The sequence below is a fragment of the Xenia sp. Carnegie-2017 genome, unplaced genomic scaffold (genome assembly GCF_021976095.1).
Source record: "Xenia sp. Carnegie-2017 unplaced genomic scaffold, XeniaSp_v1 HiC_scaffold_1, whole genome shotgun sequence".
NCBI classification, from domain to species: Eukaryota; Metazoa; Cnidaria; class Anthozoa; order Malacalcyonacea; family Xeniidae; genus Xenia; species Xenia sp. Carnegie-2017.
The window spans coordinates 4447900-4473522 of record NW_025813402.1 but is presented as its reverse complement, the minus strand read 5'-3'; the positions used below and the strand labels follow the sequence as shown (position 1 = coordinate 4473522).

The following is a 25623-nucleotide window of genomic DNA, read 5'->3' as shown; positions in this document are numbered from 1 at the left end:
CTGTATGTCACGTGCTCAACACGTTTTATATCTTGTAGATTTTTACGTCACGTGCCTGTTGTGTATGTCGACTATCCTGGTGCAGTTTCTTTAACGCAGATATACGGAACCTTTAATCGAGCCATGTTGAGGTTGATCCCCTCACTAAGAAGCTCTGCTCAACAGTTGACTGATGCCATGGTGGAGTTTTATACAATGTCTCAGGTACTAATGTGATGAAAGAGATAGGAATAATTTTCAAGGTGTTACATGACTATAACGATATGAGAATTAAGGAAATATTTACATGTAGAGAGTTCTGCAAATACTTCTTATGTTTCAGTGATCAGTGATCGTTCTTACTTTGAAAACAGTTCTTGTATTGTTGAATTAGCAGTATTTTCTTTGCTAAATGATTAAGATTCTCATTTCGACCTGGGACGGTTGCACGAAGGCAGAATAGGGCTATCCACTGGATAGCAAATTTTTTTGAACGTTAAAAAAAACGAGAAAAATATAGGATTTGAAATGAGCATTCACTAAAAGAAAATATTGCTTCCAAGATTACAAAAATTTGTATGCCGTAAGGAAAATATAAACACTTTCTTACAAGTTTGAAAATTTTACTATCCAATGGATAACGCTATCCAGTCATCGTGAAACCGGCCCCAGAAATAAAAATCCATTACAAAGCGATGTTACAAGGAAATATGAAAGTCATTTTGTTAACGTTTGTTAGCTTTGTTATGTGCACCAAAAGCATGACTTGATATTTCTAAACAATGTGTTTGGTCCTATAGAATATTTTTCCTACTTGCATTTTTTAAAGGAAAGTCGAATGATTGAATGTTTGTCCTAAATTATATTCATTACAGGAACGTTTCACTCAAGATATGCAACCTCACTATATCTACAGTCCTCGTGAAATGACTCGTTGGGTACGTGGTATTGTCGAAGCATTAAGACCGCTGGAAACTTTGTCAGTGGAAGGATTGGTGAGATTGTGGGCTCATGAAGCGTTGCGTCTTTTCCAAGACAGGTAGTTCATTTCCACATCAAATAGACAAAGGCGAATTTACTGAGTCTGATTTATTTGTACTGTTTTACGTCACGTTGTTTATTCCTATTTTGTTGACTTTACACGAGACGTTCTGCTAACTTTGAGCGATTTAGTGTTTGTTGACTGTTTGATTTCTTTGATTGTTTGATTTTTCATATGATAATTGACTTAACACGACTTTGTTGACTGTGGATTGTGTTCCTGCATTCAATCCTCAATACAATCGATCTATTTTAGACTGGTGACTGACGATGAACGTAAATGGACAGAGGAAAACATTAATTCTGTCGCCAAGAAACATTTTCCTGCCATCGACCATGAAAATGCTCTCAAGAGACCAATATTGTACAGCAATTGGTTGACAAAGACTACACCCTGTTGATCAAGAAGAATTGAGAGATTTCGTTAAAGCTCGTTTGAAGGTACATCTTGTCACCAAAAATAATGGTTGATATTACTTTGGTAGATTTTGTTTGCTTATATTATACCTGGTTTCAAGGTTTTCTATGAAGAAGAGTTAGATGTTCCTTTGGTGTTATTTAATGAAGTTCTTGATCATGTTTTGAGAATCGACAGAATTTTCAAGCAACCTCAAGTGAGTTCAGTGAAAATCAAATATTTAGTTAAATTTTAAGGTCTTGAATAAAGTTGATCCTTATACACTCCTAAGTTTGTTGGGATTTTTTCAATGTTGTAAATAATAAAGACTTTCAACGCTGTTTATTGTGTTGTTTTACCCTCAAGGATGTAGGTTAGCGTTTACCTTAAACAATTTGATGTGGATAATTAGGTCATCTTAAACAATTTGATGTGGATAATTAGGGTCATCTGCTGTTGATTGGTGTCAGCGGAGCAGGAAAAACAACACTTTCTCGGTTTGTCGCTTGGATGAATGGCTTGAGTGTATTCCAGATAAAGGTAAGCATACTGTTATACTCCCTTCTCATAATTCTTATGTCACATTGTCAGATAAACGTGAACATTTATCACTTCATGATTTCATTCATTAGATTCACCGTAAATACACGTATGTTGAATTTGATGAAGATTTGCGAAATGCTGCGCCGCTCTGGTTGTAAAATGAAAAATCGTTTCATATTGGACGAATCTAACATGCTAGAGTCCAGTTTTCTGGAAAGAATGAATACTTTATTGGCCAATGGAGAAGTGAGTTTTGCATGTTTTCTCATTGAAAGAATGAATACTTTATTGGCCAATGGAGAAGTGAGTTTTGCATGTTTTTCATTGAAAGAATGAATACTTTATTGGCCAATGGAGAAGTGAGTTTTGCATGTTTTTCATTGAAAGAATGAATACTTTATTGGCCAATGGAGAAGTGAGTTTTGCATGTTTTTCATTGAAAGAATGAATACTTTATTGGCCAATGGAGAAGTGAGTTTGCATGTTTTCATTGAAAGAATGAATACTTTATTGGCCAATGGAGAAGTGAGTTTTGCATGTTTTTCATTGAAAGAATGAATACTTTATTGGCCAATGGAGAAGTGAGTTTTGCATGTTTTTCATTGAAAGAATGAATACTTTATTGGCCAATGGAGAAGTGAGTTTTGCATGTTTTTCATTGCAACAAAGCATTTTACCTTGTGAATGAACAAGTAAAAATGTATCGATGAAGATAATTTACGCCGAAAATCATGTTATCTTTTGCTATGCAACCAATGTGACAAACATGTAAAAAAGTTTTTCTCGTCGTTGGGGACAACCTGGGATTTACATTGATATATTTTTAGGTACCTTAGATGTTTGAAGGGGATTTACTGTGATATATTTTTAGGTACCTGGGTTGTTTGAAGGGGATGAGTATACAACGTTAATGACACAATGCAAAGAAGGATCACAACGAGATGGTCTAATGTTGGACTCAAGTGAAGAGTTATACAAATGGTTTACTGAGCAGGTTTCATTTACATTCATACGATAATGTAAAATTAATATTACGATATTTTTACGACAAACCTGTAGTTAAACTGTGTCTATTTACACATTTTTTTAACACACACATGGGTAAAATTGCTGTTTATTTCACCCTGAAACATGCTTTTTTTTAATAGGATATTATTATATGACAAATTCTGATTATTTTGTTTGTATTATAATGTAGCTATAAATATTGTATATAGAAACAAAAATTAAAAAAAGTTAATGTAAAGGAAATACCAGAACATTTATTATCTTTCATAAGCAATGTTTATTAGTGGGAATTGTTTATTTGCAGGTAATAAGAAATCTTCACGTCGTTTTACAATGAATCCATCTTCTGAAGGACTGAAAGACAGAGCCGCCACTTCACCTGCATTGTTTAACAGGTAAACGTCTGTTAATTGATAAAAATTCAGTCAATGGAAGGATAAGGCTTTTGCACATGTTACGTCCGTTTTGAATGTAATTTATCTCAGTTTTTTTCTTTAATGCATTCGACATATGTAAAGTTTGAAAGTGGGCCTTAGTTAGCTTTATGTTACAACGAACTTTGTATTAACCATACAGATGCGTATTGAATTGGTTTGGTGATTGGTCGACTGGTGCACTCTATCAAGTTGGTAAAGAATTTACGAGCAAGATTGATTTAGACAATTCATTGGTAAAGTTTTGTTATATTGACTTATGTTTCATATAAGTACTTGGTAAAATTATTTGTTTATTTTTTCATCATTTAGTATCGTGCTCCAGACTACATTCCTGTTGTTTATGAAGGATTATCGATCCCACCTACTCACCGTGAGGCAGTTATCAACGCTTTTGTATTTGTACATCAAACTTTACATCAAGCAAATGCTCGTCTTGCTAAACGCGGAGGACGTTGTATGGCAATAACTCCTAGACATTACCTGGATTTTATAAATCACTACGTAAGTTTTGGAACTTTAAATTTAATCTAAAACATTGTTGTCTCAATGTAAACATCCTCAAACGAATGCTATACAGTCAGTGACGTAGTAATTTTGATAGTCGAGAGGAGGAAATATTCATGTAATCATGTGTTTAAGAGGGGAAACATGCTTTATGAATATCACCCTCTACACCTCAATTATCGAATTGGCTTAGTCACGCCACGCGTGTTCAAAACAGTCACGCCATGCGTGTTCAAAACAGCCATGCGTGTTCAAAACAGTCACGTCACGCGTACTCAAAACAGTCACGTCACGCGTATTCAAAACAGTCACGCCATGCGTGTTCAAAACAGTCACGTCACGCGTGTTCAAAACAGTCACGCCCCGTGCGCGTTCATTATTTTCCTAAATCTTTTAAAGGTAAACTGTACAACGAGAAACGATCAGATTTGGAAGAGCAACAACTTCATTTAAATGTTGGTTTGACAAAATAAAAGAAACTGTTGAGCAGGTACGTATGTTGATTGTATAAATAAATACATGAATGCTCTTCCTTTGTTTTATGTTTATTTTGTGTTTAGGTCGAAGAACTTCAAAAAAGCTTATCTATGAAGAGTCAAGAATTGGAAGCAAAGAATGCATTAGCTAATCAAAAACTGAAACAGATGGTACGTTTGTTCGTTTGTTTCCCTTTTTGTTCGTTAACAACCTTGTGTGGTTTTTTACCATTTATCCCCTTTTGTACCTGTATATTTTTCGTTAATCGGCTTTTGTGTCTGTTTATTCAACTTCACTCTTGCTGTAATCTTCTCAATTTATCTCTTGATTAAATGATTTTTGAATGAGAATAACATACATTTTAGAAAAAAGTGCAGTTTCGAGCAACATAAGTTAAGTCAGCAACCTGTCATTGTAGCTGTAGTAAGATTTACCAATAAATAATTTGCCCTGAATTTTAACCTACGTAGTAATCGGAGAATGTAGTACAACTATCGTATCCCCGGTCCACTTCGGTTTCTACGACAAGTTCCATTATGTATTACATTATGTGTTCTTTGTTATATTTTTACGACTAATCTTGTTCTAATGAATCAATTCTATTGTTGTTTTATGTTGCAATCTTTTGTAATTTAATATATCTTGTTTCATTATTTCTTGATTATGACTTTCATGCCACATGTTTAGTTAAAAGATCAACAGGAGGCAGAGAAAAAAAGAGTGACTTCGACAGAACTTCAGGCGGCTATTGCGGTATGTTTAAACGTTTATATCAACTTTTTAAAACAATATGTTGATGAAAAATGTGATAAACCGTCTACAGCAACAAACAGTGAAGATTAAAGAAAAGAAAGCACTTGTTATGGACGATTTAGCGCAGGTTGAGCCTGCAGTACAAGACGCTAAACAAGGTAATGTTTGTGGATGTCAACTGTCTATGTTAAATTTAGTGGTTAAGCAAACAAGTCACGTGATATGTGGCGTTTTTGTCTTCGCTAAAGTTGCATTTTTATCTAAGCTATCTTTGTCCTGCTTTAATATAAACAAAGAAAAGTTAATCACTGTATTATTTCACATTCTATGCATAATCTCATTATTCTGTCTGAGGATGACTTTGAAATAAAGTCGAAAATATACAGTTCATTCTCGTCTTGTTTTGATGCATATTTTGCAATCTCAAGATGTGTTGCTTTATGCATAATCCCATTTCTTAACATTGCGTTTTTAGAGAAGTTATTTTGATCATATTTCTTTTGCTCTTCAAATTTTTTTTATATATAGCCGTAAAATCAATTAAAAAGCAACATTTGGTTGAAGTGCGTTCAATGGCCAATCCACCTCAAGCAGTTAAAGTTGCTTTAGAGTCTATATGTTTACTACTGGGTGAACAGGCAGCTGATTGGAGGGCCATTCGCAGTATCATCATGAGAGATAATTTTATTCCAACCATTGTTACTTTCCAAACAGAAAATATCAGGTAATTATTGCCCTGCTTTGAAATTAAAGTGTGATGTTTTATTGTTATAATTCTTTATATAATGATTGTTAGCTACGCACAAATCTGATATGTGCAAGGATGTTACGTACGTCATTCCTTGTTCTACAACTGCATTGTGCCACATAAATTTACCAACAGTTAATGTGACAACTATCACCTATTTGTTCAGACGTTAGCTGAATGGTTACATGAATTTTCTCTTTTACATCTTTAAAATGAACACAGAGTTAATGTGGTAACAAACGGGTTTTGAAGTATTTCGACAGTTCACAGTGATAACGATATACACCCCAGTTGTTTACTGTTACTGTAGAGTAGTGAGAACATGACATCTTTCTTTGAAATATCTTTCATTTTTGCTGTCTCGTAAACTCTTTTCCTCTTTGATTTGTGTTTTACGTATTGTGTTCTATGTTACTGTAGTGAAGAAGTTCGCGCTCAAATGTTGAACAAGTACATGTCTCAGCCAGACTACAACTTTGATAAAGTCAATCGTGCAAGTCAAGCTTGTGGTCCGTTAGTGAAATGGGCCATTGCACAGGTATATACATATCTTGCTTAATTTTTTCTCATTGTGGTAGAAAGAAAGATCTATGGACAATGTACATTAAACATCTTTATAAAATATACTGTTTTGATGATAAAATATACTGTTTTGATGTTTATTAATTTTTTCTCATTGTGGTAGAAAGAAAGATCTATGGACAATGTGTATTTAAACATCTTTATAAAATATACTGTTTTGATGATAAAATATACTATTTTGATGTTTATAAAATATACTGTTTTGTTTAAAAAATATATTGTTTTGATGTTTTGATTTGAAAACTTCACTGTCTTGCGATTAACTTCATTCATTTTGTAAAATACATGATATAAGCTACAATAGTTCAGATAATCATGTTTAGTATTGTATATTCACATTAAATTGCAGTCAAAAGTAATGTGAATATATATATAAAGCATTTGTTCGTGTGATTATCTTCAATTAATGATTTTTTTACATTGAAGGTGAAATATGCTGATATGTTGTTGAAAATAGAACCTTTACGCTATGAACTAAAGAGTTTAGAAACTGAAGCAAGTGCTGCTGAAGCTAAGGTAAAAATATCTCTATGAAATATGACTTTGACAAAATAAAGCGGGGCAACGAGTTGTGTTTATACACAATGATAGAAATTTAATGAATACGAAGTTGTTGAATAAAGTAGCTCAGTCTCACCGCTTACAATCTTTTTAAATTTCTGTACAAGTCAGTTGAAATCGCCTTTACTTTTGTTAAAAGCTATACGTCGTTGTATTTCTGTTTAATCATGTGAATAGAAAGTGTAATGTTACCATTATGTTTAACTTGACTAGGCTGCTGAAATTGCTAAAGTTATTACTGGTCTGGAGAAAAGCATAGCGCAATACAAAGAAGAATATGCTGCCTTGATTAGTGAAGCACAAGCGATAAAGACCGAGATGACGGCTGTTGAAGCAAAAGTAAACAGAAGCGTGGCATTATTAAGGAGTTTGTCTGATGAACGCAGTCGTTGGCAAGACACAAGCAACGCTTTTCAAGCTCAAATGGGAACCATTGTCGGTGATGTAATGCTATCGTCAGCATTTTTGGCTTATGCAGGTAATTTATGTTTATTTGTCATATTAAAGCAATGGTTTGCTGCAATAATAATTTATATGAGTAACTTGCAGGATATTTCGATCAGCAGCTTCGTCAAAATTTGTTCACAACTTGGAGTCACCATCTTCAACAAGCTGGTTTGGAGTTTCGCCATGATCTTGCTAGGACTGAGGTGGATATTATAGGAACTCATTAGGGTTTTTTAAATATCGTATCCTTATATACCCTATGTGGATCTATGTAACATACAAACTATTTAAAGAGATGTCTGTTACAGTGGAAGAACTTGGCTTTTCTTTGTTGATTGTTTTACCTCAGTAGTTTCAGAACTTTTAGGAGAGCGGAAAATCTAGAAAATATTCCTGATGTAAAGGGGGTGTCATGTTTCATCTCCTTTCTTTAGAGTTACTACACTTGAGTAAATTTGAATGACTATTCCTGAATTTAATCACCATTTAATAACTTATGTTATACAAGTTATGTTAAAGCTTTTGGTTTTCATTCTAGTACCTGTCAACTGCTGATGATCGACTAGCATGGCAAGCTAATTCACTTCCTACTGATGATCTTTGCACTGAAAATGCCATCATGTTAAAGCGATTCAATAGATATCCCTTGATTATTGATCCATCGGGTCAAGCCACTGAATTTATCATGAATGAATACAAGGGACGTAGAATTACAAAAACAAGGTAACATTTTGCAGCCGTATATCAAATTTGTAATGTTCACTGCATGTTCATCAAGAATTTCTTGATAATGTAACAATCTTTTTAGTTTCCTTGATGATGCCTTCCGCAAGAATCTTGAAAGTGCATTACGATTTGGAAATCCACTTTTAGTACAGGTTTGATATTTGCTCAGCCTTCTTTAAGTCCATTTACCCGAAAAATTTCTTTCATGATACACAAAGGGAACGTAATCCTTTTAATGAAGCTAAGATTCCAATATCAAATGTAATTTTGAAGACCGTAGATCATTTCTAAAGGGAGTTGTATTATTCTATAACGACAGTATTTTGTTTAGCTTCAAGTTTCTTTCTCTTTAGGACGTTGAAAACTATGATCCAATTGTTAATCCAGTGTTAAATCGTGAGGTCAGACGGACTGGTGGTCGTGTCTTGATAACGTTGGGTGATCAAGATATTGATTTGTCTCCTTCGTTTACAATATTTATGTCAACAAGAGATCCGACTGTAAGTGAAGAAAGGAAAACATTTTCGTAAATATCATTCATCTGAACTTACATATGTTTATGTTGTGTATGTTTTAGGTTGAATTCCCTCCAGATTTATGTTCACGAGTCACATTTGTTAACTTCACCGTAACACGAAGCAGTTTACAAGCGCAGTGTTTGAACTACGCTCTTAAAGCAGAAAGACCAGATGTTGATACTAAGCGTTCAGATTTGCTTAAACTTCAAGGTGATGGAGCTTTGTATTAACACATTGCATTTTTTACTTCTGAGCAATAGAATTTTGATCGATTAACGTTAGAATTTGTTTGTTTGACTTCAATACTTAATCTGGTAGCTCTTTTACTGAATTGTTTTTTGCATCACGTTAATAAGTTTATAACTGAATCATATTGAACGTTGTTGTGCTTTGAAATACGTGAAGCAAAATGATCTCGATAACTTCAATATTCTGCATGATTTCAGTTAAACAGAGTGATTAAATATTTAGTTGCTTTCATAATTTCTTCTTTGTCTTGTCTTATCATCGATGTCATTGGATGGAAGCGCTTGGACTGATTTATAAAATTTTATTTTGTAGGAGAATTTCATCTCCGCTTAAGGCATCTAGAGAAGTCGTTACTGCAAGCTCTTAATGATGTGAAAGGAAGAATTCTTGATGATGATAGGTATAGAGAAGATTATTTGTGTGTTATCGATTATTGTCAACATATTTACTTCGACTACAGAGTATTAATAAACTTTTTCATAGTATAATTGGAACTCTGGAGAAACTGAAAAAGGAAGCTGCTGACATCACTAAGAAAGTTGAAGAAACTGATGTAGTTATGGCAGAAGTTGAGGCCGTCACTGACCAGTACAGACCATTGGCTCAATCCTGCAGTAGTATATATTTTACGATGGAATCGCTTAATCTTGTAAGTTAAAATGTAGAAAAGGTTTTGTCCTTGCTGTTTTTGAAGTTGCATGCAATGGGACGAACGAGTGTGTTTTGTTCATTTATTAGTGGGTGTATATTCCTATATTTCTCTAATCTATTTTTATCTATTTGTCCTGTCTATAGGTCCATTTCTTGTATCAATATTCTCTGCATTTCTTTTTGGATATGTATCTAAGTGTTTTACATGGAAATCAAAACTTGAACAATCTTAAAGACAGTACGTGCCGGTTAAATGTCATTACCACAGATGTATTTCAGGTATTTTATCGATATCAACAAAATAATGTTACAATTATCTTTTACCGTAAATTCGTTCTACATTTGATCATTTTGTTTCGTTCTTTTAAAGATTGTTTATAACCGTGTTTCGCGTGGTATGCTTCACGATGATCGTCTTTCTTTTTCCTTGTTACTTTGTCGTATATATCTTCGTGGTCTGCCAGGGTAAACTTTTCTAGTTTTTCAAAAACTTGTTTGTATATTTATTCTGATGTATAACGAAGTATAATATTTCAGTTGGTAGCTTCCTACTCGTTCAAACGTTATTAAAATCGATTTTGTAGAGAGCGCGAATACGAAGAAGAATTCTCTCATTTCCTTGTTGGTCGCGATGCTATACTGGGCAAAAAATCTACATCTTTTGAAGGTTTATCACCAGAGCAGGTATGATATATATTCTTGTAAGTGTAGTAATTTGATAAATTGTGGTCGTATTTCTTTTTTTTATGGTTCTATAAAAATACAAAGGAATAATTTATAGGTTTTTACTGTGATGTTTAGAGAGTGAGTTTGATGTTTTCGTTATTTGTCTTCATTTTATTGGTTATTTTTAGAGCCAAGCGATGCGTCATTTGGCACAGTTAATAGCTTTCAATAATCTCTCGGGATACGTCCAGTCTCATCGGGTATTAAGTTATTTCTTCTTTTTTTTTTAAATATTTCAACGTAAGCCTTTTATTTTTTCACAAGTGATGAGTTCTTATAAATATTTTATGCAGTAGTCTGTCTGGAATTTTTGACTTACATTAGTAAGGTGTGGATGTGTCGTGTTCATTTGTAGAGGTGCCATGAAATTGTAATTTTACATAAATATCAGTTGAATGACGTTTTCCAAATCTTCTGTCACTCACACCGCAAACTCTCCCAGTCCCCACGCTTCCTTTCTCATTTGCTTTAATGAACTTGCTATATGAAAGCGAGAGTCGGGTTGGATATATATAAGCCTACCGTACAATTTTTCTTTTACAAGGATTTCTTTGATTGGCTGACTTGTCTTAATCCGGAAAACAATGTTCCTGTTTGTTGGCAATCAAGTGTTGAACTTTGTAAGTTTTTTAAAATTACCGGAAGTAAACTTATTATCATGGCAGTCAGTCGTGGAAACAATACTCATACAAGATGAGGAATCATAACAACAGTTGTTAAAAGTACAACAAAATAAAACACATATAAAAACGATAAAATATGACAATACTGTGTACGCTAATGTCATATGTATAGAAAGCTGTGTTTTTGTCACTATAATATGTAGAGCTGTCAGCTTAGAACAAAATTATATCATGACGACGAAATATTCTCTAAACTTCTAATTCTTTATGATACAAAGCACTAGCAATGTTTTTTGACTGTAGCCTATTATAGTCACAAAAGCAAGTATATTAATAGTACAACGTTGTGTTTACCTTTCTCCAGCTGCCGTTGGAATCTGTGTGTATCAGCTTTTAGTAATTCAGGCATTCAGACCAGACAGAGTTTTGGCGATGGTTCATAAAGTTGTGGAGACAGTCTTCGGACAAGCTTTTATGCGAACTTCAGAACAGGAACTCAATCTCTCCATGATTGTCGACAAAGAGGTATTATGTATGAATGATATGGAGTAGAGTTTCCAATCATTAGACCTATGTTAATTCTCGCATTAATTCTTTTCATATTTAGATTTTACTAAAATTACACAACTTTGTTTGGTCTCAGTGTTATTGTAACGCTTTTTTAGATCAAATCCAACACACCAATATTGATGTGTTCTGTTTCTGGTCATGATGCAAGTGGTCGTGTTGATGATCTTGTTGCCCAACAAAATAAACAATGCACTGCAATAGCCATTGGTTAGTTGTTATGTTTTAACTTTCAATGATTGTTACTTACTTTAACAGTGCACAACAATAGCCATTGGTTAGTTGTAATGTTTTACTCTCCTTCATTGTTTCTTACTGTTTTAGTGTACCTACCTGCAAGTCTAGTCTTTTCTATTGCATTATTAAAATATTGAAATTTCGTCACACATCGTGTGTAATTAGTGCATAAAATTATCAGTTTGTAGCTAGTCTTTTTATTCATATTTGTCAACATCTTTAAAAGGTTCTGCAGAAGGATTTAATCTTGCTGAGAAAGCTGTCAACTCTGCTGTAAAATCTGGAAGGTAATGAGAGAAAAGTGCTTTTTTTAATCATCGAATGTAATGTAAACTATCTTTAAATGTTACTGAGAATCTACATGTTGATATTCATCAAAGTTTAAGTTGTGTGTTTGTTATTGAGAAGAACAGTGTTAGATTTTTGTTGCTATTTTTTGTTTTCATGTTGACGTTAAATTTGTGAGTTGCTTGATTTTTTTCATTGTTGTTTTTTAGATGGGTTTTGTTGAAAAATGTTCATTTGGCTCCACAATGGTTGGTAACATTGGAAAAGAAACTACACACTTTGAATCCTCATGCAAATTTCCGTCTTTTCCTTACTATGGAAATTAATCCTAAGGTATACGAAAGTTTCTAGTTTGTTTTTCAAAATCTCTTTTCTAAAAATAATTTGTTTGTGGTCATTGTACAGCTTTATCCCGTGAAATATCATATTGTATTTCTGGCATTGTTTGCATTGTTTCCTAATTAAAATTTAATGGTTTTTTCATTGAGGTTCCTGTGAATTTATTGCGAGCTTCCCGTGTTTTTGTATTCGAACCTCCTCCTGGCATAAAAGCAAACCTTTTCCGAACTTTCAGTACTATTCCTGTATCGCGCATGTGCAAGGTAGGTAAACATTACGCATACTGAAATTACATTTTTCAAAAATATATTAGCACGATCAACTGATATTTTGTAACAAAAGATATTTTGTTAGCAAAACTTCATGTTACATTTTTATTACGACATGGCATGAAATATAGGATTATAACGATAGACCGAGAATGTACATTGTTTATGAATGTACATAACATAGTTGTTATTTAATACTACACTTTTGTCTTACAAATATCACGTAATATCAGTTATTTACATCATTGATATTTATTTAAGGCGCCAACCGAACGAACACGTTTGTATTTTCTGTTGGCATGGTTACATGCTATTGTACAAGAACGTTTACGTTATGCTCCACTGGGTTGGTCCAAGCATTATGAGTTCAGTGAGTCTGACCTTAGAGTTGCCTGTGATACCATTGACACGTGGCTTGATAATTCATCGCAAGTAAGTTGGAACTATCTTCATTTTTATTATGACATATGTTAAAGCAGCTCTTGTCCATTTGATTGGTCAGTTTTATAGTTAAGACTTTGAAAATATTTATATAAAGTATTTGTATTGTAAAACTGTTATACTGTTTATAGGGTCGGACAAATATATCTCCTGACAAAGTACCATGGGATGCATTGAGGACACTTCTTACTCAGGCCATATATGGAGGGCGCATCGATAACGAATTTGATCAGGTGAATACACGATATGATCATGTGACCTGTGTAACGGCTTACTGGCTTTGATTTTTTTGTTTTCAAACATTTTCAACTGTTTTCATCATTGCTCCCCTTGTCTTTAATTGTTTAAGACATAAGTACATTTGAATGAGTTAATTTGTAGACGTTGATCATACCCCTCCGAAACCTTCGTTTTTCAATTTTCGCCGATAATTAATATGTGGAGGTAAAATGCAAATAAATATCAATATCTTTTGTAGCGTTTGCTTTCTTCTTTTGTTAATCGATTGTTCACGGTCAGTAGTTTTGAATCAGATTTTCCATTGGTATTGGATGCTGATGGTGTTAAAGGCAAAAATGTGAACATGCCAGATGGAATACGGTAATTCAAAATGTCTTTACCAAAGAATGTTAAAACTGAATTTCATCATTTGAATGGATCATTACGTCATTCTTTATAAGACGAAGTTTAGCGTGCCATCAAAAATGTTACATTAACGTGCCATCAAAAATGTTACATTAACGTGCCATCAAAAATGTTACATTAACGTGCCTTCAAAAATGGCATAAAAAGGCGTGATGTGCCCATATATAGATAAATTCTAACCTTTTTTACGCCGTTTTTACCACATCTTAGGTAGCATGTCGTGTTTTGTAATAAAATATATCATCCATCCAAAGTGTGCAAACACTTCGATATTACTGTCCCTTCACCATGTTGAAATAAAAGTTTTGTGTTTATCATTTAGACGCGAACAGTTTGTACAATGGACAGAAAAATTACCAGACTCTCAATCGCCATCCTGGCTTGGATTACCAAACAATGCTGAAAAATTATTGCTAACTGTTCAAGGTTGAAAATGCCACTTTCATATTTAGTTACTGTCACTATGTCGTACATACCTATTAATATAAGGTATCTTTCTTTTACTCTTATATATATTAGGTCAGGCCCTTACCACCAAACTTCTGAAGATGCAAAATATAGACGATGAAGAAGAATTAGCTTACTCTCCGGGATTAGACAAGTCAGTATATGCAGTCATGTAAAGCATCTTTTCATTGTCTGAAATCGTCATTTCAAAAAAGTCATCAATTCTCATTTGATCAAAAAAAAGCAAACATCCATATCTATTAAATGTCACTTATTTTTGCAGAAACCAGTCTCTGATCTCTAATGATACTCGTCCAGCATGGATGAGATCGTTACATAGCACAGCCACTAATTGGTTGGCAATGGTACCGGAGGTGCGTCTACCCCAGTCCAGTAGAGTAGCCTGCCTGTAGATTTACTCCCGCCATATCAGTAGACACAAAATTTTTGCTTAGCTGGAGTAAAAAATCAGGCTCGCTACGGTACTGCCCTAAGTGAAATAATTGACCAAAATTTAGTTCTTTCTTTAGAGCAATTCTGCACTTTATCTTAATTTAGGAACTTGTTGCCTTGAAACGAACCAATGAAAACATCAAAGATCCTTTATTCCGATTCTTTGAACGCGAGGTAAATTGTGACGGCAAAAATCACATCTTTAGTATAAAGTATCGTTATTATCTTAATGTTAATACTTTAAAACGAGAATGATCAGAGACTCCTTGCAAAGTGAACTGTGAACAAGTTCAAACAATAATAAATCGTCTAAATCAGTTTGGTCAATTTTTTGGTATAAAAACCCGCAGTATGATTCGGCTTGTAATCTGTTTATCTTTCTGTTTCGTTGCGCAGGTAAATGTTGGAATAGGATTGCTTACAACGGTCCGTAGTGATCTACAAAATGTTATTGGTGTTTGTGAGCAAGTAAAAAAGCCAACAAATTATCTAAGGAATGTTATAAGTGATTTGATGAAAGGTACGACTAAAATTTCTCTTTTATTCACAACTGTGCACACAGAATATATTTTTGTCAACGAAATATCTCCGTAGCACATAAGAATCCTATTTTTTAATATATAATTCTATGTTTTTCGTATTTTGTTGCTATTTATAATTTCATGTTTGATATTTTAGCTATTCTTCCCAAGAATTGGCGTCGTTATACAGTTCCATCAAGTCTTACTGTCATTCAGTGGATTGCTGATTTCAGTGACCGTATACAACAACTTCAACAAATTTCTACCGTTTCACACAGTGGATCTAATAAAGGACTGAAGGTATGACAAACGTCCACATAAAACAATATATGTCCTTATGATTTACGTTCGTTGTTGTTTACTTCTTCACTTGTTGCTAAATTTACGTTCGTTGTTCTTTACATCTTCACTTGTTGCTAAATTTACGTTCGTTGTTGTTTACTTCTTCACTTGTTGCTAAATTTACGTTCGTTGTTGTTTACATCTTCACTTGTTGCTAAATTTACGTTCGTTGTTGTTTACTTCTTCACTTGTTGCTAAATTTACGTTTGTTGTTGTTTACTTCTTCACTTGTTGCTAAATTTACGTTCGTTGCAACTTTTAAACATCAATGATCGATGAAAGCCATCAATTATTTGTATTTTACGTTAAAGTTGTTCAAGCTTTCTTATTAAAGGTAATTCCGACATTTGTAAAAGATCTTGATGAAAACTTTTTGTTACCTAGAACCTGCGTGTTCATCTTGGATGGTTGTTTGTCCCTGAAGCCTATATAACAGCAACCAGACAATATGTTGCTCAAGCTAATAACTGGTCTTTGGAAGAGCTTTCCTCCCTCTTATATATATTTATCTTTAGTAATTGAATGTTGCAGTTTAGATGACTAATCACGTTGAAGAAATATTGATGACTGCAGTTTTGGTATTACAGGTATTTAAGTAAGATTACATTATGCTATTTAGCGATACTATATTGAGCGTAAAGTCAGTTTAGAAGTTAATGCTTATTCTGCATGAATTTGAACTCTTGACTCAAATTTGTGTTTTGTGGTTTGAAACTTCAAGGAGCAAAATGTGTGAATAATCGTTTGGAGCTTGCGACAGTTATCACAACTGACCTGCCATTGACGAGTCTTAGTTGGATCAGGTAGAAACAAACATTTGCTTTTTGAAATTATTTATTTCAAGAGAACATGTGTTGTAATTATTGATGTTTTGGTGATTTCCAGATTTTCTGACGATGATAAACTGTCCAAACAAGCAAAGGCAAGTGTCTTTAACTATCAATAAATGGTCTTTTAGAAAAAAGCCTAATTTGAAGTTAGCTAGTATTTTATAACGTCCTTGAAAATTTAATGAACATATTTTGTACTTCTGTTTAGGTCACACTTCCTGTGTATCTTAATCAGAATCGTCGCGAGCTTCTTTTCACTGTCGTAATGGAATTTGTTGAGCAGGGGGGTGATCACCGCTTTTATGAAAGAGGGGTTGCTTTCTTGGCATCTTCAATGACTGGCTAATATGATTTCATACTAATTTTAGATTTGGCAATTGTCCTTTATTGACTTAGCTAGTTGTTGTGAATCTAAATTAAAATACTTAGAGGCGTATCTGGAGGTCATGCTAGTCAAACAACTTTTTTTTCGTTAAGAACATCTTTGAAGAACACTATTTTTCGCTTAACGTAGAAGCCAAATCACCCATTGTGATATATTCCATCCAATTCTACCAAACATGCCGTTCTGTTAACCTGATTGCATGAACGTGAACTATATGCTCATAACCTGATGTGAGGTCATGCTCTCTGAGTTTCAGAGCATGTGACTCCCGTGATGAGCTTCACATGGCTCATGCTGTTTGTTATTCATTGTTCAGGTTGTATTTACTTTGAAAGAAAGTCACTCTCGCCGTGTTAAAATAGTCCACTTTGTTATCGTGTAAAACATGGCAACCGTTAAGTGCTTTTACACAACCTATAATTTGTGATTATGATTTGAAAAGAGAACTGTCTGTTGACGTTTCATGATTATTACGAAAACAAAGATGAGACCGTGTGGCCTCAGGAAGAAGTACGGTTTTGTCTCTTTCAGATCCACTGAAGCAGCTCGTTCTTAGTCTTTTTATAGACATAACGCGCGGTCATTGTCAATATTATTTAAATGCGATAGTTGTTAACGATCATTTTAAAATCTGTTGCTTACGTGACTTAAAGGAAATAGCTTCAACTTTATTTGTTGTGTTTGGTTTACGCCAGCGAAGGTTCAGAGTAGGCTATATTATTTTTACTATCTTCACAGAATAATGATTATGCAGAAGGGTCACTCAGGTGTACAACGTGTCCTCGTGTCGGCCATTATTCCAGCCAGATGATTAAGATTTCTCACTTGTTTCCAACAATTAAAATTACATGACGTCAATACTTAATAATGAATTCAAGTATATTTTGACTTAAGAAATGACTTCGGATCATTTTAAAGACTTGGAGAAAGTCAAAAACCCTAATCATCTGGCTGGAATAATGGCGGCCGCCATGCGCGGCACGACATGCGCGAGGACAAAAACATCAAAGGCTCCGACACGAGTGACTCTTCTGTATATTCTTATTCTGTGCTATCTTTATGAATATACTTTATTTTGCGCCCAGATGTTAGACAGTTTGGCCACGTGTACGCACGTTGCTTTACATTTTGATGTTATCATACAACAAAGCAGTTCCATTTTTTTCACCAATTATGAAAATATTCTCTTAGTATAATTTCAAGAGCATTCCCTTACTTCTGTTGACAAAACCTGGGAAAATTTTAATGTTTTTTTGTCCAATGGTTAAAAGATAAAACATTCATCTACACGTAAAGGCTGTAATCATGCCACTGCTTGTTTATTGAAAATAACAAAAATTAATGTTTTAGTGATGCAAATTAGTTACAAAGTCATTTTTAATCGTCAACAATAGTGTTTCGTTTAACATTGCAAGGAAATAAAACAAAAGTTGAACAAAAATAATTATGACATGTGAAATAATTAGGACGACATGTAACTACATCGTACAAAAATTACTTAATTATTACATTATATTTAACTGAATCAACGATAATATTGGAAGTCACGTGAAGTTCACGTGAAATATTAAACAATAATAAACTTCAACTTCATCAGGTGTAAATGTGTATGAACCTGCAAGAAAAGCTCTGGTGTTACTACTCCTATAGCTGTAACCAGATGGAGGACGATAGGTGTTTCCTAAATTGGTTTAGGAATTTGCGTTTTTGTTTGCGTTGTTTGCTATGTGTATGTCATGTCCTCCAAACGTGGGTCCATAGCTAGGGCTGGTATAGATGGCTGATCTAAATGAACTCAAATTGTCTTTGTTGCGAAGGGAGAAGATGTAATTACAAAGAGGCAAAAATTTAAACCCACTATCTCATAATTTACATAATAAGTTATTTTTACAGAATTTATCCAACACTTCAAAAATCATTTCAAAGCATTCTAAATTTATATTTCAGTCTTCCTGTCGATGAAGTTGTATATAATAAAAACCACGTTTTAATTCAAACATTTCCCTAAAATAATATTTTTTGACCTACACAAAAACATAATCAATACTGAGCATATTATTTTACCAGGCTGTCACAAAGTCAATTTAAGACATTTACAAAATTACAGATACTTTATTCTAGGTGATTAAAGTGCGCATGTCAAATTATTTCCAATTTCACTGTCAAGTTCACATCCTTTTGGTAAATTTTCTAGTTTATCTTTAACAGAGTTCAGCTTATTAGCGTTTTAACATTTACAACAAAAATTAATAATGAATTATTGTTTTCAGTTTTGTCTTTTAAGCTCATGTAGTCTCAAGTTTGTCTAAATGTACATTGACTATCGAAAATAGAAAATGAGTGTCATTTTCAATATTCATTAAAAATATTTTAGAAACCTTTTTGTTTCATCTCGTTTTTCAACATTGAGATTCTGTAACGCTCATTGCAACGATTCTATAACTAATCGTTGGCAATCGTAAGTCTTCAACTCTAAGTATAAAAATATCCCTATCAGACGTAACTTAACAAGTTATTGTTTGAAAAAGTCAATTTTAACTCAGCATTAACCCTGCACACTCACTCATATTATGGTGTGTTGGACACAAGATATATCTGAAGAGTAATTTTCCCCTCTTTCCTATCTGTCACTCACTTTTCCCTTAGATGACAAAATACTTTTGTTTCACATGCAAATCAGTCATAATCCTAGGTAATGTCATTTTTCATATTTGTACCGACATCGCCGTTAAAACTGGTTTTGCAAACTTTTACAAAGTTCTCACAAAGTTCACCAAGCACTTCTTTGAATTTGTTGTTTTTCTTATACATCCATGGATACAGTCAAACAAACACAAACTTCACACAAAAACACAATAAGACCAATATGATAAGGTTGCTATATTGGTATTAATACATATTTCATTTTGTATAGACATTTCTATGCAAAAGCTATACCTGTAAAGCTGCTTTGCCGAATATTTCATGAAAACGAAGCTTCCCAATAGAAAGCCTTTTTGAATGAACAGGTCTATAACATTGGAAATAAAACATTGATTCATTGTTTCGGTTTCAGTTTCTTCAGTCCTTACACGTATACTTGTTCAATTCTAATCCATTTACTTTTGGACTAAGGTCACTTAAACTAAGGAAGAACGATTCCATCACATCTTCTTCATCAATTTCTAATGTAGCATTACAAATTAAATAAAAATTCTTTCATCTTTTTTAAATTACATGCAAACAATTAGGAAACTATGAGTACATCACTTTACGTTAAGGAGACTACAACTAAATTCTCGGCAAGAAAGGCTATTTTTAAAATGGTTTTAATTAAGATAATTTTTTCTTCGTCATGCAATCTATAAAGTAAATGGTTTGAACCCGGGAGTATCGTTATATGTTTGTAAATGATGATCGTCCAGGTTAATAAAGTCCTGAGAAGGACTGTTTTTGATGTTGTTGACTGACGTTTCGACAACCTTAGCGGTAGTCATCTTCAGAGTCAAATGAGGAGTAAACGTCAGTCAACAACATCAAAAACAGTCCTTCTCAGGACTTTATTAACCTGGACAATCATCATTTACAATCATGCAATCTATATTACACAACAATATAATCAGATTTTTTTGAGCAAGTCAAATGATGCACAATATTATTGTGTGATAGTAACGGTACTGTTTCACAATCTCATCAATTTTCTCATTTTTATAAACATAGCTACTCTTTAATACGAAATTTTCCAGTAGTTATGAGGAGATTTTAAAGCCTTAGAGTGAGTAAAGATAAAAATAATAAAATTGTAAAACAGTTCAGCGAGGAAAAAGAGACAAAACAAAATTTTGATGAAAGATTATTATGATAGAAATAATGAAGACAGCATTTAATTACATCTACAAAATCTACTTTAACACTGCATCATAGCTACATTTCTGAATTGATAATTATGAAGAACACGTGAAGTTCACGTGAAACGTTAAACATAATAATAAACTTCAACTTCATAGGGTGTAAAGTAGCGTGAACCTGCAAGAAGAGCTCTGGTGTTACTACTCCTATAGCTGTAACCAGATGGAGGACGATAGGTGTGTCCAAAATCGGTGTAGGAATTTGTGTTCTTGTTTGCGTTGCTTGCAATGTAGAAGTCAAATCCTCCTCCAAACGTTGGTCCACGGCTAGGGTAAGTATAAATGGCAGTGTGACTGTATCGATAAACTGGTGATCTAAATGGACTTAAATTGTCTTTGTTACGAAGTGAGAAAATGTAATTACTGGAACTGTTTCCATAACTTCCACTTGAACCTATAAATATAAATTTATGTTTAAAGTGGTTGTTACTTTTTATATTTGATGGGCACAATCAACATTTCTCTCGTACTTTATTTATTAGTAAATGTTTATAAAATTACTAAACAAGAAGTAAGAACCAACTCATCAACAAATTTAAAGACAAAAATTAAACATTCGCCATTATAAACATACATTGAATTATTGAAAAACTTACCATCCCAACTTATCGTTGAATATCCACCAAAAATGTATTTACCAACTTTAACTAAAGTTATAGTTTTTCCTCGATTGTCACATCTTGAGTGGAAAATTCTGGAATCCCATCCATCAGTGGAGGCTCTCCAACAACAACGCAAAATTCTGAATGAAAACCAGTTCTTTAATTGTTTCAAAAAACTTTCTGGTTCATCATTGAGTATTGTTGAAAACAAAATATCACCTAAAGATTTTGTTCAAGTGATTAGTTGACATTTGTCAATGAAAATCGTTTATGGCGATTTGGATTGTTGGAAATTAACTAAAAAAATAGCGCGTGATGTTCTTTTATTTCAAGTTCAAACATAGATGTACGTGATATCAGATCCTCTTGCATTTTTGAGCAATTTACTTTTAATGTAAAGTCATCAATAAAAATTTTAGACTGTAAATACGTACGTGAAAGAAAAGAATAAAATGTTCTGTCCAAAGAAATATTTAGGGTTTGTATTTTATTCTCAAGCTTCGATATGCCTTTGTTCAGAGTTTGTAGAATCTAGAAAATAATAGTTTTTATAGGTTTTAATAAACTCGTTGTTATAATTGCCGTGCATGGCCAATTAGGTTTTGCATTTGCTCTGATTAACCTCATTCTGATTCATAGAGCACTTGAAAATCTTATACCTTTTTTTCTTCAGCCAATGCCTTTAGTTGTTTATCTTCTTGGACATAAAGTTTATTTTTGTCTTTACGATAAACCATCATCCCTTCAATACTTGGAACTTTTTTCATAGTGATATTATCTGGTACAACAATCATCTGTTAAAGTAAAGATTTAGCCTAAGTAAGTGAAAATTAACACCGTATTTACATGTATACTTTTGATAAAAAATTGACGTCAAAAATACTACGAATATATGTGTGCTCGTGCAACGAATTAATTTTATGAAAGTGACACGTATTAATTGAAGAATGATGAAAGAAACTCGAAAATAAATTGCATATATTATCACTTACTCCTTTGTAAAATAATGGTTTATTTTTTGTACAACGACCCTAGCAAAATAAAAGACACTTCAGCATTTCTGAAGGATGTGTAGTTTCATCAAACATTGCCGGATTAACCTAAGGGCAAGAGTAGGCAGCAGTCCAGGGGCTTTCATATACTTCAAGATGGATTTAAACTTTGTTTCTGTAGAATAAAGAAAAATATTTTGTTTATTGTCAAGAAAAAATTAGCTGGGAAACATACTAAACTTAGTTTTATTTATTGGAAAAATAACTGAAGATGTGAGTCGCTTATGCTGCTCATAGTTTTCATACTCCACAGATTTCTTTTCCCCAGGACTAGGGCACTTCTTAATCCGGCCTGCCCTCAGATTTACGACGATTTCTTAAATCACAGTTTTTTAATAACTATTTGGTTGATTATAGATGGACTGATTCATTTTTTAAATGTTTGTATGACATATTATATTCATCATTATAATGCCATGATAGGAGTTATACACATGCACAACATACTTTCACAGGTACTTCATTACTACCCAGTAACTTGTACCAAACAGCATTTCCATTTTGTATAACTTTGTAATCCAAACAATTGCTCCATATTCTTTTAGGAATGCGAGAACGCACCCAAAACCATGTATAAACATTTTTCTCTATTGTTCCACCATTTGCTTTATTACATTCTTTAAAACAATAATTTTTCTTGCCATTCTTAGGACCATAACAACCACAGCACTAGATATTATTCAATAATACGTAATATACGTTGAGACTAGCTGCTCTATCCAAAAAGCGTTTTGTTAGTTTAGCACTGACGGGCACTAATTTTAGCAGTGTTAAACATTAATTATGAGCTAGTAAAGTTTATTAAGGATGAGATAAAATGATGATTATCATCTAAATCATTTTTCCTGCGATTACGTTTTTTTAAATAAATTGACAAAACTGTCAACTCCTTTCAATCTAACGATAGAAACAAACTGAAAAAAAACCTTACGTGCATATACGTGCATATACGTGCATATACCTTACATGATACCTTACATGTATCACCAAAACAGTTATCATTTATACGCCAAAACTATTCATTATTGACTTTACCTATCCATACAGTCCACAACAGTATTTGAAAAAAAGTACAGGCCTGTGTTAAGCTTGTCCAATCAATACAATAAGGTCTTTATCTGACCTACACCTTACACTCATGATTGAGCTCCAGAGACTGAATTTTATATTCTTAAAACAAAATAATTTACAGACAATAATAAAAACCTTTCTGTTGTCACAGCCAACTAATGCCGTCGCTCCAAAGTTTATCCCTGAAATTTGATTCGTTGTGCTGTAGCTGAATTTTAAAAAATGTTAAAGATGAATTTTTTTCTCTGCTTTTTAGTATACAGAAGTATTTAATTTTAAAGAATCGCCATTTTATTAAAAGAAGTTTCTGTTTTCTAATTACTTCTACTTCATTTTTTATATCCTTGCGTACAGTGCTACTGGCGGGATTTCCATTTGTTCATTCGAAGAGGAGGGAGGGAGAGGAAGAATCTCAAAAAATTACATCTAACATAGTACACTTACTTATTTAAGTAAAGGTTGATGATAAACGTCATCATTTATAAATACACAACATATGTATTTTAAACTCTAAACGTCTAGATGAACAGTAAATGTGCGTAAAATTGTTAGCTTTAAATTATTGTCGTTACCTGAATGCTCCAGAAAAGTCAGTTTGAAGGGATATTTGTGGTGAAAAGCAAATCCCCAAGGACATGGTCTGTTTAAACAGTCGTTCATTCTTGCCTACAAACACGAAGAGGACAGAAATCACACCATATTCTAAAGTTCATATCGCTGATATGAACCCAACAATTGAATCATTCTCTTCATACCCATCCAAACTGTGCTCTTTTATTGTACGCCAATCCAAACTTTGAGCAACGAAAACTTGTTGTCACAATATTTTCAGTCATCAGATCTTTTACAAATTTAACGTCACCAATCCCAGGTGATGTATTTGTACAGCCTCCTTTGTTGTAAATCATCAGATTTTTTAATTTTCGTGGATTTTGAAATCTGTAAAACCTGAAATTATTGACATCCACTAAAATTTTTTTGCTAAGGAAACTATTTGCAAAAGTAATCATTTTTATACCAATGAGCTTGAGTTGTCTTAAAATCATCTTTAGTGGCCATTTGTACTCTGAAATCAACCATTGGAGCCTCTCCTAATGAACTTATCCAATGAGGTTCAGCAAATGGTTCCACTGTCTTGTTGTTAGATGGTACTGTCCATGTAACGGATGTATTTTGTCGACCAATCAACATGAACCCACCATCATCAGTTGTCATGTCACAATAAACCTTTAATGAAAATAATCTCATCGGAATTTTAAAAATTTGTTCACGCCTAAAATCAATAAAAATTTTTTAAATATATTTATAAACGAACATAATAAGTGAGTTGAAATAATGTTGCTCCATAATCTGTGAAAATAACATTGATCTTATATATTCTTACCCTTTTTGGTTTCTTTTCTCCAAGTGTTATCCAATAAAATCCATCTTTAGCTTTTGGATCTTTATCCAATATGGTTGAACAGTCGTATACTGGGTCAAAAAATTCTCCTGGAGAACTAGAACCTGTAAGTAAACAATTGCAGCTATAGATAATTTAGGCATCATTGAACTACTGAATTAAACCATGATATCACATCTACCGTCCACTGTTCTCCATGAAAAAACACCGTTGACATTTGAACATATCAAGAGTTTAGGTATGTTTTGTCGATCACGAACCAGCGTCATCTTTTCACTGCTATTTTTATAACATAATCCTGGGTCGTTTCCTTTAACCACTTTGATTTTCTAAGGATAATTTCAATTTCTTAATTGATCCGTAATAACGTTTTCGACGTTGAACTTATAATTTGCCAAAAGTATCGGAAAGAAAAGTTAGTTAAAGATGTTCCTTAAATAATTTTGTTTTGTTTTAAATACAGTCGGTTAAGTTAGGCTTTTGGTTGGGTTTTCGTTATTTTGCCGTTCAACGAAGAAAATATATTAATTTAGCCATTCTTATGTCAACAGACATTAAATTAGGATAAAATTCAAGTTCCAAGAATTAAAACAATGTTACTATTGACTTTGTTACCACAAACTGAGGATTTCCTAAGATCCCAAGTAGGAGCGCGACAAGGAGATACAAGCTTTTCATCTTTTGTTCTCGTCAATATGCCGTATGGAAGCTTTTGTGACCTCAGTAAATCTGTTTGTTTTTTGTTACCGTCCAAGGTGACGACCTCAAGGTGATATGCATTCATCTATGGGGTGCCAAATATGGGATTTTTTTATCATATAACAATTTTTTGACACCATTGTTAGAATTATGTTAAAATTAAATTTTTCTAGTAA

General features: G+C 33.2%; 3 protein-coding genes across 4 annotated transcripts in view; 1 reads left to right on the top strand and 2 right to left on the bottom strand.

The window, feature by feature from the left end:
* The window catches only part of LOC124453571 (cytoplasmic dynein 1 heavy chain 1-like), a 36073-nt gene extending 20032 nt beyond the window's left edge, over window positions 1-16041 (top strand). Inside the window, 49 exon segments of the mRNA XM_047004392.1 lie at window positions 39-204; window positions 855-1018; window positions 1277-1411; window positions 1413-1461; window positions 1539-1634; window positions 1862-1957; window positions 2050-2090; window positions 2092-2206; window positions 2832-2954; window positions 3273-3291; window positions 3294-3363; window positions 3545-3638; window positions 3715-3910; window positions 4309-4371; window positions 4374-4399; window positions 4470-4556; window positions 5074-5139; window positions 5210-5297; window positions 5668-5863; window positions 6308-6425; window positions 6896-6985; window positions 7244-7508; window positions 7580-7680; window positions 8016-8200; window positions 8286-8355; window positions 8557-8703; window positions 8781-8931; window positions 9283-9370; window positions 9454-9619; window positions 9766-9900; window positions 9992-10086; window positions 10206-10305; window positions 10476-10547; window positions 10892-10967; window positions 11335-11495; window positions 11636-11747; window positions 12001-12061; window positions 12272-12395; window positions 12551-12664; window positions 12932-13102; window positions 13243-13344; window positions 13590-13711; window positions 14079-14182; window positions 14276-14357; window positions 14487-14577; window positions 14762-14830; window positions 15053-15176; window positions 15335-15477; window positions 15904-16041. Coding sequence (XP_046860348.1) covers window positions 39-204; window positions 855-1018; window positions 1277-1411; window positions 1413-1461; window positions 1539-1634; window positions 1862-1957; window positions 2050-2090; window positions 2092-2206; window positions 2832-2954; window positions 3273-3291; window positions 3294-3363; window positions 3545-3638; window positions 3715-3910; window positions 4309-4371; window positions 4374-4399; window positions 4470-4556; window positions 5074-5139; window positions 5210-5297; window positions 5668-5863; window positions 6308-6425; window positions 6896-6985; window positions 7244-7508; window positions 7580-7680; window positions 8016-8200; window positions 8286-8355; window positions 8557-8703; window positions 8781-8931; window positions 9283-9370; window positions 9454-9619; window positions 9766-9900; window positions 9992-10086; window positions 10206-10305; window positions 10476-10547; window positions 10892-10967; window positions 11335-11495; window positions 11636-11747; window positions 12001-12061; window positions 12272-12395; window positions 12551-12664; window positions 12932-13102; window positions 13243-13344; window positions 13590-13711; window positions 14079-14182; window positions 14276-14357; window positions 14487-14577; window positions 14762-14830; window positions 15053-15176; window positions 15335-15477; window positions 15904-16041 — 5467 coding nt within the window.
* Window positions 16042-18032: 1991 nt separating this feature from the next.
* LOC124437395 overlaps window positions 18033-25623 on the bottom strand; it is a 68714-nt gene continuing 61123 nt past the window's right edge. For both annotated transcript variants that reach the window (XM_046987375.1, XM_046987381.1), the window contains exons 10-14: window positions 21883-22017; window positions 21658-21754; window positions 21218-21442; window positions 20740-21015; window positions 18033-18349 (exon numbers count right to left, since the gene is read on the bottom strand). In XM_046987375.1, the coding sequence (XP_046843331.1) occupies window positions 18279-18349; window positions 20740-21015; window positions 21218-21442; window positions 21658-21754; window positions 21883-22017 (804 nt within the window). In that variant the 3' untranslated portion in view covers window positions 18033-18278. The remainder of the gene's footprint in view (window positions 18350-20739; window positions 21016-21217; window positions 21443-21657; window positions 21755-21882; window positions 22018-25623) is intronic.
* Window positions 22894-25504, bottom strand: LOC124437427. Its single transcript, XM_046987407.1, has 8 exons — window positions 25364-25504; window positions 24930-25077; window positions 24731-24852; window positions 24365-24573; window positions 24102-24294; window positions 23919-24012; window positions 23482-23554; window positions 22894-22944 (listed from the first exon to the last, which is right to left on the bottom strand). Exons 1-7 carry the CDS (start codon window positions 25424-25426, stop codon window positions 23523-23525), a joined length of 861 nt encoding a protein of 286 aa, XP_046843363.1. The 5' UTR covers window positions 25427-25504; the 3' UTR covers window positions 22894-22944; window positions 23482-23522.

Coding starts and splice junctions, on each gene's coding strand:
- LOC124437427 (XM_046987407.1), bottom strand. CDS start 25,426: ATGAAAAGCTTGTATCTCCTTGTCGCGCTCCTACTTGGGATCTTAGGA. Junction 24,295..24,364: donor AAGACAACTCAAGCTCATTG/GTATAAAAATGA, acceptor CAATAATTTCAG/GTTTTACAGATTTCAAAATC. Junction 23,555..23,918: donor GACTTTTCTGGAGCATTCAG/GTAACGACAATA, acceptor TTTAAAATTCAG/CTACAGCACAACGAATCAAA.